The 21830-nt window shown below is 41.3% G+C and overlaps 1 protein-coding gene across 4 annotated transcripts in view; it reads right to left on the bottom strand.

The window, feature by feature from the left end:
- Window positions 1-21830, bottom strand: part of LOC149257442 (uncharacterized) — a 454745-nt gene that overhangs the window by 352989 nt on the left and 79926 nt on the right. For all 4 annotated transcript variants that reach the window (XM_089414304.1, XM_089414300.1, XM_089414302.1 and 1 more), the window contains one exon: window positions 21025-21285. In XM_089414304.1, the coding sequence (XP_089270430.1) occupies window positions 21025-21285 (261 nt within the window). The remainder of the gene's footprint in view (window positions 1-21024; window positions 21286-21830) is intronic.

Raw genomic sequence — 21830 nt, 5'->3', positions numbered from 1 at the left:
TAATTTTTTTATGATCATTTAAAGCATTTGATTTTTCTTGAAGTTTAATTGCTGGAACATTGTTAAGCATTGTGCATTTATTGAATAGCTTGTATCTCTTGGGATATTTGATGATAAATGATTGTTTTACACGGTTCATATTTCTGCAACATTTAATAAATAATCATTTAATCATTAACTCCATAAGGCACTGGTACATTAATTCCTAAAATCAACAAAGCACTAGTATTTCCTTGCTGTGTCTCCCAACCCAACTGGTCCACAGTTGGTCTTCATTCATCCCAGAGGGTCTACCCCCCTTAGCCTCGGGAGACAGCTTAAACGGAGAGATCAGGGATCAGGGTGATAGCCCCCGGTCTGAGCATTGTCGTGACAATCTGTGCGACAACAAGTAGATTGACAGATCGGCGATAGGCAATCGGTAAATTCCCTGTTAACAGGACCAGTGCGCCAGCGATATGCCGATTGCGATAGGGGAACTGGACCCGATGGATTTATAGGTCCGATTTGATAAACTTTGAGATCCAGTTCTTAAGGTTTTGGTCGGAATTATTAGTGTTTGACAGGTTTTTTGTATTATCGTTTAAAATGATAAAAAGGCTATGTTAAAGAGTTGTTGTGCCCGCCAACCCTTCTATCTCGACAGCCTCTATTATAACCAAAGCAACTCCGATTTTCAAGCAGCCTTTGTAACAAATCCGACATTATAAAAGCCCGATGATTAGAAAAAGGACAAGGGGGGGATTTTCAGCACGCAGTTTGAGGCAGGAGAGCTTTCAGGTGGCCGATAGTGCATTTTGTCTGATTTGGACAAGTTTTATATGTTTTTAGCCCCTCTCAACGCCACGGACGCATTGGTGCTGTCCATTTCTCCATCTAAGGTCTCCATTTCATAGCCATTTTCCAAAATAGAGGTATAAGCCTCTTTTTATGTAACTGGTGAATGTAATTCTCTTCTTTTCATGCCATTTAATATATGAAGGCATCCCCATTGATCGAATAGGGCCCGGAGACATAATCCGAGTTGGACGAACTCCGTTATCAAGTCTTGTTGTCTTCTTGTCGTGCCTTTATGTGTTCCTTCTTCTTTTATACATGCACATTAGATTTCTATGTTAAGCTGCAATTTTCACATGTGATTCTTTTTATACATCTATAAGCAAAATATCCCTTGGATCACTCTTGTTGTCACTCTCATGGATGAGAGCCTTCACTGGCTGTCCTCTCAACAATAGAGATCTCTCTCCCTCTTACTGATCACTCACTTCTTGCTAAAATTGGTTCCCTTTGGCCCAGCAACCACTTCACCTCCCGTAAAGTTGACCTCAAGTACTTTGTCTTACATGGTTGAAACCGAAAGGAGATTCTTCTCCAAACCTGGTACATATAGCACTTTGTTCATCTCCATGATGCCACCTGAGTCCATCTGGAACTTGATACGCCAAGTGCCCTTAACTGCATACTTGGCCTTGTCACCAAGCTTCACATTTACATCGTAAGGTGCCCTAGACATGTTGGTGAAGAAGTCCCACAATACCATCATGTGACAAGATGCTCCACTATCCACGAACCAGACGCCTCTTGTGACAGTTCCAGAAAAGTAAGATACTAGGGTGAAGTTTTTATCGAACTTCTCCACCACCTCCTCCATCAGTGTAGTTGTCGTAATAGTCTTACCCTTGCCCTTTTTTCTGTTAGGACACTGACTGGCAAAATGCTCAAACTTATGACAAGCAAAGCATTTAACTTTTCTCATGTCCTGTTCCTTCTTGCTCTATGAAGATGCTTCTCCACTTCCGTTATGCTTGGCCTTCACTTTGCCCTTTTGCGGTTGTGCGACAAAGCAACTTCATTCTTCTCCTCCTCGCCCTTTAACTGTCCTCCAATCAATGAATATTCCCGGATCTCCTTCTGGGTGAAATCGTCCCATAGTCGACTCCAATCAGGAAGTTGTTAACGAGAAAGAATCTTGTCCACAAAAGGGAACCATTGTTTCACACACCCCTTCAAAGAAACTTTGATGAGCTTTGAATCATGCACAATTTCCCCCACAACTACAAGATCATCACAAGCCTATGGGACCCTCGTGAGATGGGAAGTCACGATCTCGAGTCTTCCCATTTTAATGCTATTCAACTTTTCCTACAACACCATTTTTCTTTTCTCGTTTATACTCTGATAAAGATTGGTCAAAGCTACCCACATTTGTCTACTAGTTCCCTTCCTTGATATGTGAGATATGATCCCTCACCATCCAGAATTAGGCAAATCGCTTTCATATCCTTGGTTCTATTTTTTGTTTCTTGTACTGGATATGAAGTGTTGAGAAATCTATAGGGCACTAAATAGAATGATTTCTCTTTAGCTTGATAACTACTTGTGATATCCATTTACTTTTTCTTACTTATTAGCTTCTTCTTGTATTATTATGTTATTATTATCATCAAACAGCCACCAAAACAAGAAAATCAACAGTTTACAAGAACACAAGATATATGCTACAAGTCAGGGCCAAAACCTCTCCACTTGAGAGGAAAACCCACAAATCTCTTCTCTACTTATAGATTCTTCAATTGACGAATTCCAAGAACTCTAAACCAAGACCAATAGCTCTCCAAGACCAAGACTAAGTCCAACCTTGTTGATGATGTGCTTCCTTTATCCAAGTCAAACCCAAGCAAATCTCTTCCAGTAGCACAAATTTGACCCCCAGCAACAAACTTTTGGCCTCTACTGCAGGTCTAAAATTTTCAGCCCTCCCAACAACAACTACTTCCACACATGTGAGCTTATTTTGGCCTTCCAAGACTTCTTGAGACCTTCGCTTGACTTTCTCCTTCTACGGCTTGAGAATGACCTAATGAGCCTTCCTTCGACCTTCTTTCTGCACTTTCTCAAAATTCTATCCTGCAGCAACAAAACCCTAACCCGACAACTGTTGCATCCTTCATATATGTGAAGAGAGAGAAAGAGAAATTACCCAAGCACTTGATCTTTGTCCTTCTTCTTCCTTCGCTAGCCTCCTTCTTCTCCTTCGCTTGCTTGATGAGAGAATGAATTAGTGATGACAATATCACCGAGATATCGCCGATATTCAGAAATATCACAATATTTTCGGGAAGACGAGATATCGCCGAGGAAATATCGCACTATTTTGTCTCCTTGAAAATATCGCGATATTTTCGAAATATTGGCGATATCTCGGGAAAATATCGTGCTACGATGGCAAATATCGCCGAGCATAGAAAAAAATTCGCCGTCGCGGCTAGAGAAGGCCGAATTCGTTTTTTTTCACTCATTTTGTTTTTTGATCGTTGGAGAAGGAAGGGGAGAGCATTGTGCTTGCCGCCAAGGAGGATTCAAGGGTTGAATAGCCATTATCGCCACCAACAACGAATATTTTGTTGATCAAAGATTGAAGAACAGTGAGACAATCTTCATTTCTTCCATTAACAGGTATGTTCAAATAAACCCCTATGTTAATGATTTTTTTGATAGTTTTAGGGTTATTCTTGCTTGCCTATGTGCCTACAAACATTTTGCTTGTTTTTTTTTCCATTTGCTATGATTTTCATGCCCATTAGCAAATGCAAAGGTTTTCTCCATATTTGGACAGCAAACTCCATTTTTTTTTTTAACTTTCAAATGCACCCTCTTATTGTCATTTATGATTTTTCATTGAATTCACATTGCAAATAATGTAGCAAAAATATTATTTTGTAAAATGAGGTAGTTATTACTTATTAATTCCATTTTTTTTTGGTGCCCTAGGTTTGAGTTAGCTCGCTACAAAATTCAAATATGCCAAAAGCCTTAGACCCATTTTCGGAGTATGGGGAGCCTGATGGTGGGACAAATCGGGCATATCTATCATGCAAATTGTGTGGGACCAGCATGATAGAAGGGGTTACGCGATTGAAATACCATATGGCTAGACTCACTGGACATGATGTTGGGATTTGTGCAGTTTCTAGTCCGGAGCTCATACCAAAAGCTCTCGAAGCAATTGATGAAAAAGACAAAAAGAAGGAAGAGACATAAAGAAACAAGGCTGAACGTGCAGGTAGATCTTTCGGGATATCTTCTTCTGATTTTGATGCTGAGAGTAGTGGGAGGGGCTCCACAGCATCACCTGCTACTGCTAGTGCGAGGTCATCATTTTTTGTTCCACGAACAAGACATGGAGCACAACCTGGCATAAAATCAATTGTTAAAAAAAAGGAGAAGCAAGAAGCAGATAGAGTCATGGGGAGGTGTCTTTTCTGGAGCGACTTACCTCTCAGCATTACCAAAACCAATCCATTTTGGCAGCCAATGTGTGATGTTATTGCTGTTGTGGGCCCAGGGTAGAAAAGTGCTACATATGAGAAGTTGCGGGGGCCAATTCTTCAAGCAAAAAAGCAGGACATCAACTCTAGATTGGCAGAGTTGAAAAAAACATGGGAATTTTCTGGATGCACAGTGATGTCTAATGGTTGGACAGATAGGAAGGGTAGGACCCTTTTAAATTTCTTGGTACATTGTCCTAAAGGTACCATGTTTATTAAATCAGTGGATGCATCAGAACATATCAAAGATGCAACAACGATATGTGAGTTGTTAGATGGGTTCATTCGGGACTTGGTGTGCATAATGTGGTGCAAGTCATAATAAACAATGCAACTAATTATGTGTCTGCCGACAAGATGCTTATGGAGAGGCATCGCACATTGTTTTGGACTCCGTGTGCAGCGCATTGTCTCGATTTGCTGCTTGAGGATATGGGGAAACTCTCCTTCATCAAGGAGGTGGTTGATATGGCTAGGAGCATCCCCAATTTTATTTATAACCATGCTTTTGTTCTTAGCCTCATGAGGAGGTTCACTAGAAACAAGGAGTTGCGGCGTCTTGCGATCACACGTTTTGCCACAAACTTTATTACTCTTCAGTCTTTGCTTTGATGTCAGTTCGAGTTGAAGCAAATGTTTGTGTCTGATGACTATGTTGGAATTTCTAAGTCTAACTGTTAGAAACCCTTCATGCACTTTACTGATTTATTCCTACCTACTTGTCTGTTAATTAACAAGTTATTTACCATGTAAATACTAGAAATAAATACAAGTACATGCTCAACACATCACAGATCATCAACTGAAGGAAACAAAAACAAGCACACAAGTGACACCGTTGTTTTTGGACCAATGTCACTGGAAAAACCCAATGCGGGAAAACCGGTGCAGCGATCTGAGGGTTTTACTATTATGCAGTTTCTGAATACAATCTGGGTGCCAAAACCAGCTCACCCAACAGAGAATAATCTCGGAAGTAGTACCTCTCAGTCGGAGACAGATGTTCTGGTTGAAACCCTCGATAATCACTCTGGCAGCTTCACAGCTCCAATCTGCCCCACGAAACCCCAGTGTCAGCCTCTAGGGACAACGTCAGCCCTTTCTGGCCCAACGTTGCTTGGGTCAGCCCTCTGGGCCTCTGTGTCACCACGCTGGCCCTCTGCGTGAGCCTTGGCTAGCTCTGCATGAACCCCTGGCTAGTTCTGCGTCCCTCACTCTCAGCTACTGCGTTGATCCTCCTGGTCCTATCTCTGCCTCTTTGCTTCTGTATTCGCTACCCCTCAGCTACAACTCTGATCACTCTCTCAACTTCCTCAGCAAACCCAACCCCAGAAAGTCAAAATCTTGATCAACTCTGTGTGTTCTCCAAGTGACCCTCAAGCCTCCTCTTATACTTTTCTCATTAACAAATCAACGGCCAAGATTAAGTCCCTAATCAACGGCTAAGATTAGATTTGACTTGATCCATGACTTTTGGACCATTCTAACACAGTTTTATATTAATTCACATTAATATTTTATTTTCGTTAAGTTTAGACTTAGGGACTCCATTAAAAATATTAATTATTTTAATATCTCCCAAACTGTTTAGAATCTACCCAAACCCTTTCTTGGTATTGGAAATATCATGTGCCTTAGCCTCTCCACCAAGTTTCGAGGCTAGAGCACATCCGATGCTACCCCAAATCAACACTCCCTCTTAGCAAGGACTGTGCTCTAATAATACTCCTGACTGAGCATCACCTTGATCATCCGGCATCGTCCTTATGTTGATGCTAGGCCTGCTGCCCAACATCCTCTGAAGCTGCTGCATCATGTACTGCTACCCATGGCCCTGCCACTGCCACTACCACTGTTGCATCTGTACAGCAACTCCCTCTGCATCCGTGCTACTACTGGTCCATCCTCCCAACACTGCATCCCCTCTCATCATATTGCATCGTGCTACTGCATACTACTATTGCACTACAACTCAGTTACTGAGAAGCAAGTAATTGATCCACCCAACTTTTGACATCCCTGTTAGGCTAGAAGCCCTCCCGATGCTGAAGCTGCCTTTGTCACTAACAAGTGCTCCCTCTACTAACCTCTGCGCTGCTACAAAAAAACCCTGCATCTCGCACCGTTGCACACCTCTCTGTGCCATCCTGCACCGTTGCAACACTCCCGTGCCTCTCGCATTGTTGCAGCCTGCTAGCCTCGCGCTGCCCGGGGATTCCTGCACTGTAGCACTCTCTGTCGCTTCATCCGCATCCGTCTCTACCGACATCCGCCAGTCCTGCTACTCCTCTTCGGGGCTCCTGTAGCAAGGTATAATCCAAGAGGTTGGGTACCTCAAGGATCCTGCCCCTCGTCGTCTGTAGTACTCCTCACTACAGCTTGATGTCTCCCCACTTCTTCTCAAGTGGCACATGAGCACTCATGGCACAATCGTCATCCTCCTCGTATTCTTTCTTTGCCCTCACTAGCGCTGCCTTCGAATCAGAAGCCTCTCCCTTACTCTTCTTCCTTGGACACTAGTTCACATAGGACCCAATTCCCCACAATGGAAGCACTTGACCTTGGTGAGGTCCTTCTTCTTCCTCTTCTCCTGCTTTCCCGCAAATGCTAGAGCCACATCCTCTTCCTCTTCCTCTTCCTTCTTGATCCTGGCCCCTTTGCCGCTACTTCCCACCTTGGTCAGTGATCAGAAAATGATCCTAAAGGACTTTCTAAATGCTCAAAAATGAAAGTCAAAGGATGCTCCTGAAAATAATCTCATTAGATAGATCTCTTCATTCTGAATCTAGCGCAATTTCAATGGGCGAAAACGGAATTCGAATGTACAAGATATTGTAAAAAGAAATTTGCCCACTGTCCTTTGAAAAGGAGGCAATTTCTTATTAAATGGGACTTAAGGGAAAATATGTGTGTTCCTTTAAGAAATCGCATCGCAACCTTTTATCGCATCACAAGCATCCAAAGGGAGGACTTAAGCCAAAGGCATGAAGGTTTAGTGATAAGCGATGAACGCTTTATCGCATCGCACATAACCAAAGGTGATGGACCATGGCCCGTGGCATTGCGAAGGACTGATGAGCGATATGCGATAAGCGTCGATCGGCGATCGGGCGATCGGAGGAACAGAGCACCCAGACCCCTACGCCAATGCATTTGCGATATGCGATCAGTGATATCGGGCGATCGGAGGAGCAAAGCACCCAGACCCATGCCGATGCGATGCGCGATGTGCGATATGCGATATGCGATGAGCGATCGGCGATCGGAGGGATAAAGCGCCAAGCCTTAGACCCATGCGACATGCGATATGCGATGGGCCAATCGACGATATCGGCGATCGGCGAATCCCAAATACAAAGGAGAAGCACGCCATTGTGACATGTGACTTGCGATAAAGCACGAACTCAAAAAGGTTATAGATGTGGGTTGATATTCCTTTGAAGTCCGTCTTAAGGATTTCGGTCGGGTTTTTCCGTGTTTTCACGTATATCTCTGTGTATTGGAATTTTGTTCCGTTTTCGAGAATTTGCCCGAAGAAAGGCCGCCTATGTATTTTCTTTGTAACGTCTCCCATTCTCCTTGCCACGATGTAAGCAGGCGTTTGTAACAGGAATGCGTTATAGAACACGCAAAGCCAGAGGGCCAAGCACAGAGACACAGAGCCACAAAGCCAAATGGCCAAACGCAGAGCCACAGATCCAGAGGGCCAGACACAGAGCCACAGGGAGCAGAAGAAGCCGCAGAGTCGCAGAGGAATGATGGCACAGAGAGGAACGGATGGAAGCCGCAGAGTTGGAGGATTCCTCAAAGGCTAGAGAGCCAAACGAAGAAGCAAGTTTTCCCTTGAGAGAGCAAGTCTCCCTTCGAAGAGCTCATAGCAGGTTCCCTTTAGGGAAGTTCTCTCTCCAGAGAGCTCACGCTATAACAACCCATAGCCACAAAGTTGATAGAGGCATAGAGCCACCAGAGGTTGGGGGCGAATTGCCCAGAGATGATTCCTTAGGATGAGGAAGGGACAGAGAGCCCGATAACTTGAGCACCAAGAGCCAGAAAGCCTGAGAGCTTCAGAGCCAGAGGGTCGAGCAAAGGCAGAGCCACTAGAGGTTGGAGGCAGAGCCAGACGGACAGAGCCAGATAGCTAAGAGAGCCAAAGCTAGATGAGCAAGAGAGTTGAGAGCCAGAGCCAGTTAGCTAGAGAGCCAAAGCCGCAGAGCCAGAGAGCTCAAAACAGACTTCTACGAGCCTTGGGCCGTAATGAAGTTCAGAACAGCAAAGAGATCAAATGATCAAGCTATTACTGGTGTCTGATGTGTGCTGAAGACAAAAGAAGGAATTCCAGAGACAATAAAAGAAATCTGAGGGAGTTGGTGCAAGCCAGGAGCTCAAGATAGCCCGAAGCACTGATTGAAGGAATCTAGTCCAGAGAAGCCTAGATCTGTCTACAAAGTATGGACAGCCAGCAGGATAAGATGGTATTTTAAACCCATAGGTGCAGTTTTAAACCAATAGAGTCAAGTGTGGAACTTGTAGAAGAAGCATTACCATAATCCCAAAGAGCCTAGTGGAGTTGATTAGAGCTCAAGTAAACGTAGCCCAAGATATCAGGGTGAACTCCATATTATATTGTTGTCTTATGTGTTTATTTATTTACTGCATTTTACTGTTATGTGTGTTTATATATCAGTTTAAGCAAAATAAACTTAAGGCAATTAAGCAGTTAAAGGCAAACATAGGCATACACCTATTTCAAGTGCTTATTTCCACAAATTATCAATCATAAGCATAGATCTTGGAAATTGTTTAAGCGTTGCAGTGGGAGAGGTTCTTGTAAGCTGACAAGAAGCCTTTAGGTCCCCATTTCAGATCAACCAATCCTTTGATCTCTTCTTGACGAAGAGCCACCCACGTTCTTCCCAATCCGGAAGACTCGTCCTACACAGTATGCTCTGGACAAATGTCTCCCAATCCTCGGAGACTGCGTTAAGTGCGGTCCTTACCATCAACTCCTAATCTGACGTGGCCCCTATGGAAGTTAGTTGGTCACGGATCTCCTTCAACCGACCGAGGAAGACATCTATCAGCTCTCCTTTCTGCATCCGGTATGACCTTAGCTGATTCTCCAGGAGCATCTTCCTTTGCACGGAAATATGTTGGTACAATGTCTTCAAAGTGTCCCACATCTCCTTTGTCGTTTCCTTCTTGTCAATATGTTGGACCACATGATCCTTGACCCCATCAAGGATGATGCACTTTGCCTTAGCCATTGCCTCCTCGTACCTTTCATTAGCTACCGAGTCAACTGGGATAACCATTACTCTCAAGGCGAAGCCCTTGATACGATGTCTGTCTAGAATGGACAGGATCCTCGCCTTCTAGATCACAAAGTTGGACGCTCCGTCCAGCCTGTCCCAATTTCTCAGCCTATTCACGACCATCTCTCTACTCTCCTCTGTCGACTCCTCCGAGTCTCTCTACTTCCCGCCTGGAAGTTCTCGATTCGACTCCTACTGAGTCTCTCTACTTCCTGTCTGGAAGTTCTCAGTTCGACTCCTCCGAGTTTATCTACTTCCCGTCTGCAATTTCTCTTCTGGACTCCCTCTAAGTCCCAATTTCCCTCCTAGAAATCCTTTTGCCAATCGTTTGTGCAACTGCAACACGGATCTGGATTCCTTGGCAGGAAATCTGCCTCGGCAGCAACTCCCTCTACCTTGATCTTGCCCTGTTAGGTACTGTTCTGACCATGGTACCCCACCAACGTCACTCCTGCAAACTGCCCCCAGCTTCCTTCGCCACAGCAACTGAAGGACTGAGCTTCTAGGCTCTGCGCAATCCTAGATACAACAAAAATAGCTCCCTCAGCCACTGCGTCAACCCTCCTGGTCTCTACGTGGCTCTATGTGAGCCTCTTTCTTCCCTCCTTAGCCTCTGCTCTGGCCTCTCTCTGGCCCGAACTGATGAAGCAGTCCCTCTGAGTCAACCCTTCCTCTGTTGCTTCTGCAAGGATCAGCTATTGTCACTTGGGACAGTTGATTCTACTGCAAATGATCTGCTTAGCTGATGCGTTTAGCTCTCCTGTGATCTGTAACCACGCTCTGACACCATGTTGAAATTTCTAAGTCTAACTGTTAGAAACCCTTCATGTACTTTATTGATTTATTCCTACCTACTTGTTCTGTTAATTAACAAGTTATTTACCATGTAAATACTGGAAATAAATACAAGTACATGCTCAACACATTACAGATCATCAACTGAAGGAAACAAAAACAAGCACACAAGTGACACCGTTGTTTTTGGACCAATGTCCCCGGAAAAACCCAATGCGGGAAAACTGGTGCAGCTATCTAAGGGTTTTATTATTATGCAGTTTCTGAATACAATCTGGGTGCCAAAACCGGCTCACCCAATAGAGAATAATCTCAGCAGTAGTACCTCTCAGTCGGAGACAGATGTTCCGGCTGAAACCCCGGATAATCACTCCGACAGCTTCACAGCTCCAATCTGCCCCACGAAACCCCAGTGTCAGCCTCTAGGGATAGCGTCAACCCTTTCTGGCCTAGCATTTGCCCAACGTCACTCTGGCTTGGCCTGCGTCAGCCTCTCGAGGCACTACTTCAGCCCTCTAGCCCTTTGCGTCACCCAAGCTGGCCCTCTGAGGCACTGCACAGCTCCTAGCTGCCTATGCGTCAGCCTCTCGAGGCACTACTTCAGCCCTCTAGCCCTTTGCGTCACCCAAGCTGGCCCTCTGAGGCACTGCACAGCTCCTGGCTGCCTATGCGTGAGCCCTGGCTGGCTCTGCATGAACCCCTGGTTGGTTCTGCGTCCCTCACTCTCGACTACTGCGCTGATCCTCCTAGTGCTATCTCTGCCTCTCTGCTTCTGTATTCACTGCCCCTCAGCTGCAACTCTGATCACTCTCTCGACTTCCTCAGCAAACCCAACCCCAGAAAGTCGAAATCTTGATCAAGTCGGTGTGTTCTCCAAGTGACCCTCAAGCCTCCACTTATACTTTTCTCGTTGACAAATCAACGGCCAAGATTAAGTCCCTAATCAACGGCTAAGATTAGATTTGGCTTGATGCATGACTTTTGGTCCATTCTAACACAGTTTTATATTAATTTACATTAATATTTTATTTTCCTAAGTTTCGACTTAGGGACTCCATTAAAAATATTAATTATTTTAATATCTCCCAAACTATTTAGAATTTGCCCAAACACTTTATGGGTATTGGAGATCTCATGTGCCTTAGCCTCTCCACCAAGTTTCAAGGCTAGAGCACATCCGATGCTACCCCAAATCAACAAACTAGCGTAATTGTAAATACAACAAGAGACAGGACGGGAGAACCATTGCAAAAATGGTGTACTCTGACACGTTTTGGCATGGAGTAGAAGAACCATGCTCAGTTAGTGAACCTATAGTAAAGTAACTGAGATTGGTAGATGGGGAGAAGCCTGCAATATCTTATTTGTATGAGGCCATGGATAGGGCCAAGGAGGCCATTCGTTCTTATTATGCAGACAGGGGTTCTGTTGGCGTTGATAGGCATATGATGTTATGGGATGTGATTGATAGTTGGTGGACGGAGATGCTTCATCGACCCATTCATGCAGCAACACTCTTCCTCAAACCCGCATTTTCATACAAATGCGGCTTTGATTTTGATGGCGAGGTGATGGAAGGGATCCATTCCTGTATTCATAGGATGGTCCCTGATCCTGAGCTTCGTAGCAAAGTCAATCGTAAGATACAGTTTTATCGAGATTGTGTTGGCCTAGTTGGCTTTGATGATGCTATTAGGGAAAGGAGCCTCTTCATGCCACGTAAGTGACAAGTAATCACTCATTAGAAATTAGAATTTTCAATTTAGAATTTCCTTGCTTATAATTCTAGTTTTTTAAAATTCAATTATGTAACTTTTATTTGAAAGTTTAATTATGTTTTAAGTTTTTGAATTTTTTATTTCTTTATTTTGTTGTAGATATTTGGTGACGAAGCTATCATGCAAGGGCACGAAATTTGCAGAAATTGGCCATAAGAATCTTGAGTCAAACATGTAACTCTTCAGGGTGTGAGCGCAATTGGAGTGTATTTGAGAAAATACACGCAAAAGAGTGCAACAAGTATAACTTTGAGCTTCAGCCTTCAGTTGAGAAATTACACTTATTGTAATTTTAATTTTTAATTTATGACCTTCAAGTGTCAAGAGTCAAGAGTCAAGACTCATTAGTTTGTTTGACATTCTTACAAGTTGGAGTTTGCACGCCTTAATGATTTAGTGTATGTGCATTACAATATACGACTTCAAGTGAAGCAAATAGAAGCACCAATGGATCCAGATGCCATTTCCTTAGACAATATTGATGTATTGTCTCAGTAGAGGGTGGAGTCTAAGGAGCCCATCTTGGAGGACTCACCTTCATGGTTAAAGCCAATTGATCCATTAGAACAGGGGCAACAAGAGGAGGAGGAGGGGGAGGAGCACGAGGAGGAGGAGTACATTGTGGGAGCATCAGCATCAACACCATCTGCTATAGATATAGGAGAGCACAGTTCCACACCTAGCACTCATTATTGACATTAGGTGCAGAGGCAGGGACAGGGCCTTCTACTACTAGGGGCAGGCCTGACAAACAACCCATAATGTTTTCCCATAAAAGGGGGAGAGGGCAGTGATTTCAGATAGATAGCTACTAGTTTTATTTGTTTTGCTACATATAACTCATGATGATGAGATACTTTTATATATGTGATATTATTTTGTATTGGTTCTCCACATTTGAGTCCTTGATTGGACAATTATCAGGGATCAGCAGGATTTGGTATCACTTTTGATGTATCATTACTATTTGACATCATATATATTAGTGCTTTCTTCATATTTATGTGTCAATGTGTTTATTTCATGTTGTTATTGCTTTATATGTTTAAAATCTGAAGAAAAAAAAGTGAATATATTATGCATTTTTATGCTTACTAATATTTGCCGATATTTTCGTCGATATTGCCGATAAGATGTTTTCTGGACCCTCGTCGATATTTTGCCGATACCGATATTTTCAACACTGGAATGAATTATGTCTCTAGGAGGTAGAGTTCCCTCGTATATATAGGCTTCCAAGGTGGATGAAATACCTCACGTGAGGCCGACTTCTTAGCTGACAGGCCGACTTGGTCTTGGAGGGTATTTTGACACTTTTAAATACAAAAATAATTATTTTTGCAAGTTACAATGTGCCCAATGAGGTCTTCAACATATGACAATGACTCTTTTGACTCCTTGAAGTAGGAAAAACCCTAGAAGCACTTAGTGGGTGCTTCACCTCTAAAATAAAAGACCCTCAGCATGAAACCCATGCTTCAAAAATAACAATAATATTTTTTTCTTTCATTTTACAATATACAAGAATCAAAAGTACATTTCATATTTATGAAGACCAAACCTAGTTACACATTTTTCAAAACTCCCCCTTAACTAGGGAGGTATTTATAAATGGTACATGGACATTCTCAATTTGAAGAGATCTCATAAGAAGAGTCGGATTGGTAAGCCGTTTGTTTAGCATCACATCATCTAGCATTGTCACATAGCAAGGCCTTGACTAATAACTCTATCTCTCCAAAAGATCAGAGCACAATGCTGGCGAGAGCAATGACTTATAGACACCATCATCATTGTCTCTCAAGGCACATACCCCAGAGTGTTCACAAGATATGTCCTTCCAGAACTATTCTTATCTTGGATTCCCAGTCCTCAAAGAATATCGGTCCTCTATGACTACTCTTGAGTCTTATCTTGGATGCCCTACCTCATCCTCAAAGAGTATCGTATGCCAGATGCTTACCCAATCCTCAATTCTTTCTTCCCAAAGTGAAGACAAGAATGATGTATCTATCTCTCCCTTTCAACAAAGGAGGATATATCAACCAGTCCAAGCTTGTCTCTCAAATATACAAGCTTCTTGTTAGGGAGAGATTTGTCAAAATGTCAGCTACCTGTTCATCAGTTGAGATATACTGTAGCTGCAACACTCCATCCTGCACCAGCTTTCGAATGTAGAGTAGCTAAACAGCCAGCATACTCTAAGTCGAAATGACTAACACAAATGCTCATAACTGAATGATCAAAATGAGGGGGCTCCTCTCTCTTTTATAGCCTTTGCCTCTCTCAATCCCAAGGCTCACCTCCTCTTGTGTGATTCCTCTCTTGCCACATGTTTCTTCCCTCCTGCGCAGTCCCTCCATGTGTCTGCGTGGGCTCCATTTCTGCATCCCCCTTTGGCCCCCTTGGCTCCCCTTTAAGTCACAACGTTGTACTACTAGGAAGTGACTTTTTATTCTAAAAGTGAGTTATGTCCCCTCTCCTCACTTTTTTTTTTTTTTTACAAATAACTATAGAAGGAAAAAATTAAACAAAATCGAATATTCCAATTAGCCATGGCTAATTAGGAATATTACACTCTCGACTTGTGAGCCCTCTCACAAGACCTGGATTTTGAGGCAACCGACACGATTTCTTGATTGGTAGAAACCAAAGCATCAATAGATTTCCTAGCATAATAAATTGTATAAAATAATTATCAGGGGACAACAGCCTTAGCATGAATATTGTCAAATAATTTTGCAATACTCCCCTATATAGTCAAGTGATTCTAAGCATGGAATAGCCTTTACCCTTTATATAACACTTTTGCTACCTTATTATGTCTATGATGGAGCTAATTTACTTGTGCATCGAATTCTATCCTTGCACTTTGTTCCTCCAACAGCTTATCAGTTATCTAATCATAGAATAGCCATTTACCCCTATATATAACACTTTTGCTACCTTATTATGTCTATGATCGAGCTAATTTACTTGTGCATCAAAGTCTATCCTTGCACTTTGTTCCTCCAACAACTTATCAGTTATCTAATCATGGAATAGCCATTGCCATTGTTTATAACACTTCTATGTTTTTTTTTTAGAAGAAGAAGAAAAAAATGTTGGAATTCCTATTAATAGAACAATGCCAATATATATAGTCCATATATTCTATAATGTTCACCAAAATAAAAGATGATGGGCTCCCATGAAGCTATACATTCGAACTAAAGCATCTTATCTCTAGAAGCCAAAAGATCCAAGGTTGAACAACAGACACAAAAATTAAATATAGTCTAAAAGCATACTCCACAGATTGATGCAATCCTACAAACAAAAAATATACATAGATCCGTCGATCCTAAAAAGAGAAACCTACATAAAAAACCCGAGAATCAAGTATCTCATAGATCAATTTCTCCCACAATCATCTCCCTACCATATACATAGAAACTGTAATGTAGAGAGTCGGCAATATATAACAAACCTCGCTTAGATAATCCATCCGCCACCGCATTAAGTTCCCTGTACACATGGATGAAAGCAATATTCACAAAAGACTGCTTTAGAAGCTCTATATGATCCATCTAGCTAGACAAGGAGGGTGCCGAGAGAGAGGACTGCCCAATGACTGCATCAATAATAGATCTAGGGTCCCCATATATAGAAATGTTCTCCATCTTAAAACGCTTAGCAAAAAAAACAATCCCCATAGGGCTAAAAGCTCAGTTTTGGAGTTCAAGCCCTTTTCCCCATGCTATTAAAGGAGAAAATGAATCTAACAATAGATCCCCAACCGTGCTCTGCAACCGCAACTACCACCCCGAGCCGCACCATAAAAAAAACGTTGGAAAAACCACCTGCAATTGAAAAGACAACATTTTGGGCATTTTATTAGCTTGCTATGTATTCCTCCCATTCAACAACCATGCCAAAATATTTGAGCAAACACTAAAGCAGTTTAATGGCCTATCATCAAAGATCAAAGAGTTTCTAGCTCTTCAAATCTCCCAAGAAACATACAACGGAAGAGATTTATATTTTCCTCTCCTATTAAACCACCCTCAATAGCATGTTTCAAGGGAGTCAAAAGCAGTGTTGAAAATACCAATATCGGCAAAATATCAGCGAGGGTCTTGAAAACATCTTCTCGGCAATATCAACAAAATTATCGGCAAAATATCAATAAACATAAAAAATCAAATTTTTTCATATTTTTAAACATAGCCGATATTTACAAAATATGGCGATATTTCGCTGATATTTTCAAATATCGTGATATTTAGTCAACAACGTATCGTTTTGCCAAAAATATCACCGATATATCAGCGATATTATCAACACTGGTCAAAAGTACATGTCTGTGGAAGCTGAACACATTTTAGAACACAACCAAACCTCTTTTAACATTGGGCACTAAATGAACAAATGCACAACACTTTCCTTCTCATGTCGGCAAAATGCACAAAAACTCGGACCCTGAAAGCCCCTTTTACAGATGTTGTCCCAAGTAAGAATTTTGTTTTTCGAGACAAGCAAGCAAAATATGATAATCTTCAAAGGGAATTCCCACCTCCAAGCTTTCCTGTACCAACACAAACTAGTTAAAGGATTGATCCTACAACAAATAAAATTGTAAATATCTAAAATCACCACTGATCCATTTTTCATAGTTCCATTCCAAGCCAAAGAATCACTTGTGACTTTCTTCATTAAACCTAAAAACCGAAGTTCATATACAAAGCGTTGCCAGGACTTAGCAAATAAACCCATCAAACCAATCTCGGCAACACTCTTCCACAACGGATACGGGAAATTTGCATGCCAACTCCCAATTGCCTAGTCCAGGAAGAAAATTCCTCTTGCATGAAGAGCGTTGATGAGATCAATGGAAAGATTTTGTGAGGGTCCAACTCCAAGTATTGAGTCAAAGCTAATCAATATTTTATCACCCCTACCGAACGACTAGTGCAGCTTATCAAACAACCTACTTTGAATAAGCTCTGCAAAATGTAGGAACCGTTTCTCACACCAATCTCACCCCTTTTGTACCATTCCAAGATGTCCCTGCCCTTCAAATATTTATCCAAAATAATGTCTTGCCATATCCCACTACCAAAGATAGCCCTCCATAATGTTTTAGTTAATAAGGCCCAGTCGAAAGCCTTCAAGTCAAGGATGTCCCATCCACCTGCATCTTTCCCTTTTGTTATGGCATCAAAGCAAACCAGGTGATATTTTTGGATCTCCTTATTCCCAAACCATAGGAAGTCAATGATAGCTTTAGTTCTCTTAATAACATTTGCAAGAAGCTAGAATAGATGCATCAAATACATCAACAATTATTGTAAGACTGATTGAATTAAAATATACCAACCTCCCAAGGAAAGCCAACGGTGTGTCCAAAGGGAAAGCTGATTCTGAAACTTATCTACTAACCAGCCCCAGTCATAAATCCTATATTTGTTGGGCTTCAATCTGAAACCCATATATGTAATACCTTCCTCAATGTGTGAGGCCTCTACATTGAACAACCTAGCAATATTATTAATCACCTCCATGTCACCAGAGGAGTGGATCAGTAGGGATTTATTACCATTCATAATCAGGTCTGATGTTGCACCAAATATGTCGAAAATTTGGTTTAATGTCTTCCACTGATCTGAGGAGACCTGTCCAAATGTTAGTATATCATCAACAACAAAAAAGGTGTGTGACTAAGACAATTCGAATTACCTGTAACCCATAGAAAGCTCCCTACAAATGTGCCTCCTTAATCTTCAAACTTAGCCCATCCATTGTGAAAATTCCTAGACCAGAATCCCTACTGCAACAACTGATTAAACTTCTCCTATTTTTTAATTACTGAAACAAATTATTTACTGCTTCCTACAGCAAATATCGAAGCTAATACACTACAACATACACCAATTAATAATATGCCCAAAACAAGAATAGAACAATATAGAAAGATACAACACAAATAACACAGTATTTTTTGGACAAATGTCCTCGAAAAAACCCAATGCGGGAAAACCGGTGCAACAGATCTGAGGGTTTTTATTATTAAGCAGTAGTTTTGTGAATACAACTCCGGATGCCCTCCCGACAATCCAGTTACAGAGAAATAAACTGGCAAAAGAAATTTGTGAGATTACCTCACTCTACCCAGCAAGTTCTGGCTGATCTGACAGCTAAACCAATGTGTCCCCGACTATTTCTATGCTGCCTCTGGGTAGGCTTAGGTCAGCCTCTAGGGCTCTGCGTTAGCTCAACTGGGAATCGATTTGCCTTTTGGAGCAGTTTCTAGCCCTCTTGGCTCAAAAATGTCAGCTCCCTCAACAAATTAGAACTTCTGCTTGGAGAACTGTTGCTTCTATGTGAGCCCTTCTGGCTTAGCATCAACCCCTCCTGGTTCCTGTGTTGCCTCCTTCTAGTGTCTCTCTGCCTCTCTGTTGCATATCATGGGCTCTGGAGAAGATACTCCAACCCAACTATCCATGTCCCTCACTGCACAAGCTCACTATCAATATTCTCCCCGCAGCTGCTCTACCTCAAAAAATCGAACTTCTAAACTCACTCTCTGTGTGTCTTCCAAGTGACCCTCAAGCCTCCTTAAATAATCTCCTCGTTGACATTCAATGGTCCAGATTAAAAGCTAATCAATGGCTAAGATCATTTTTGCTTGATCCTCATCTTCTTCTAGAAGTTACACCCACAGTTAGATTAATACCCATTAATTATTTTATTTTCCTAAGTTTAGACTTAGGCTACCATTAAAAATAATTAATTATTTTAATAAAATTGTTTCTGGGTGGAATTTCCTAAAATGCTTTTTGGGTTCTTTGGAATACATGTGCCCAAGCCTCCCTACAAAACTTGAGACTTAGAGCACATCCGATGCTACCAGAAATCAACATCCATGACTAAGGTGAATAATAACAGGGACTAAGAGAACCCGTGTTGAAGTCCTTTGCTATCCCGGAAGAAGTTCAATGGGAAACCATTAATTAACAACAGAAAGTTTGCAAAGGACAAGCATGCCATTATCCGACCTACATTGTCCACAAAAAGCCCAATTTTAGAAAGTATCAGGCACAAATAGGACCAATCAACGGAATCGTAGGCCTTATGCAAGTCTAATTTCACTATCAAAGCCTCTTTCTTCTTAGTATGAATGGAATGTAGACCTTCCTGCACAGTAGCCGCAACATCATGAATCTAGCATCTAGAGAGAGTCGAATTGTTCCGGCAAGATGTATTTTGAAATGACATCCTTAATCTTACCTGCAATGACTTTTAAAATCAATTTGTAGGTGATATTGCAAAGAGAAATCGACCGAAAATCAAAGAAAGAAGTCGGATGAGAGGATTTGGGGATGAGGGCAATGAAAGTGGAGTTAATTGCTCCAGAGACCTGACCAAATAAGTGAGATTCTTCGATCATGTTTAATAAATCCTACCCCATAATGTCAAAGAAATGCAGAAAAAGTTCTACAGTCCAGTCGTCTGGGCCTAGACACTTATCCTTCGCAAAAGAATCGAGAAACTTGGAAATTTCATTGATGGAAACAACTCTGCTCAAAACAGCATTCGACTCCTCCGAGAACATGCAAGAGAGATGCTCAATCCCCCAGATTTAATCTTCTATATCCACCCCAGAACAGGCCAAATATAATTGCTCAAAATATCTAACAACCTCCTTCTGAATATCTATTGTGGAATATAATCTACCACCCCCTACCGACTCCATTTCCCATATAGTATTTTTATTCCTCCTTTGGTTGGCAAATTGATGAAAAAATATCGTATTACGATCTCCCTCTTGAATCCAGATGGATCGGCTTTTTAGATGCCAAGAAGCCTCCTAGATGTTTAGGATGTTTCTTTTGTTACTCTCAAGCTCCTGCATTTTATTCAAGTGACCTAGGGACAGTGATACGGGGTCCATATTATTGCCTAACTGCTCCATTTCTTCATCAATCCGCTGCAGGTCCCTCTCCAATTTGGCTTTTTGAGATTGTTCCCATTTACGAACTACGCTCTTGAGATTACTTAATTTCCTCGTTATCAAATCCATGGCCGACTCATCCCTATAACACTTCTATGTTATTATGTCCATGATGGAGCTAATTCAATTGTGCATCAAATTCTAGCCTTCCACTTTCTTCCTTCAACAACTTCTCGATTATCCCTACAGAAATTTTTGGGACAATTCCTTTATAGATATCGTTTGGTCCAATGTACAAGCCAATTATATGAGTCGTATCAAGAAATTTCAAATATCTATATTGCATTATCAAAAATTCAAATTAAGCAAGCATTTATATGAAGATAAGGTCTTAGAACAAGGGATACAATGGGAAACATAAATAAACAAAAAGAGGATGACAAAAAGGTTGGAGTTTGCCAATTGATTTTAGCTCAGGTGGCAGGGAGAAATGTTGGTATCCTCCCCACCCAGGTTCAATTCCCACACGTGACATGTAGAGCTCATAATGAATATTTCTTGCAATGGCTTCTGAGCCTTGTTGTTTGAGCAGTTCCTCAAGGACCGAAACTTCTATATTCCTTATATGGAATAAAAAGATATTTTGTCACGAAGAAAAAAAAGGGGGGAGCCCAGGTTCATATGCTTGCTGTTTTATCCTTTTTAGGGTGGAACTTTCCTAGTACCACATTTGTTCATGTGGTGTAAATGTCTGGATTATGATGTACTTGGTTTTAACTTTTACGAAGTAATATGCAGCAATTTCAAAAAGAAAGTCTTTGAAATTGATAAAGATGTAGGAAAATGAGTAGAAAAAAAATTGAAGTAGAAAAAATTACCATATGAACAACATCATAGGTTGAGAGAACTATTTCTGCCATCACATATCCACTTTCCTCATAGAACTCCATTTTTCGAATAAATTCTCTTGAATTTCGATTTCCGCCATAAACAACAAAGTTGACCAGCTGGTCGCATTGTGATAGTTCATATTCCCAGCTAGATAATGTTGTAGATGATGTAACAATAAGAATAGGTCGAACCACTTCAAATTCTTTGATCAGTGACAGTATGAATGATATTGTTGTCAAAATGCGTTCCTGCAGAGGAAATAATCAATGAGATATTCATTCAAAATTCCTTAAAGAAGATTTTGAAAAGGGGTAAAAAACAATCGAACAGTGAAACTAAAGTCTGATTAGAATCAGTCACAAGCTTCATGAAAATAGATCATTAATTCTTAAATTATCTAGTAAGGCAGCTGGCACTTGTATGCAGCTTGTTTTGATGATTAGATTAGTTATTTTTTAAAGCACCATAGTTTATAATAATCATTATCATATCAAAATAACCTTGTAAATAATTTGACGATTCTAAACAATATGCAGTATCATTCCAAAAAAAAATTGTTCCTAAGCATAAAGTTAAATTGTTAATTGCACAACCCATAGCTACATGTGACTACTTTCAGACATTATAAATTCACAAGTAAGAACTCTGAAACACGAAAAATGTAAGAATTAGGATAAGATTCCTTTCAACACCATTATATAAATGGGTGAAGAGGTAAACAGACATAGTAGGTGAAAGCACAAAAGATCCATGCAAACAATTACAAACATGAGTATGTCAAATCAACAACAAA

This window comes from Pinus tabuliformis, chromosome 6 (assembly GCF_031772625.1).
Source record: "Pinus tabuliformis cultivar Carrire ecotype Pingquan chromosome 6, CPIR1, whole genome shotgun sequence".
Lineage (NCBI taxonomy): Eukaryota > Viridiplantae > Streptophyta > Pinopsida > Pinales > Pinaceae > Pinus > Pinus tabuliformis.
This window is presented reverse-complemented; position numbering and strand designations above follow the sequence as displayed.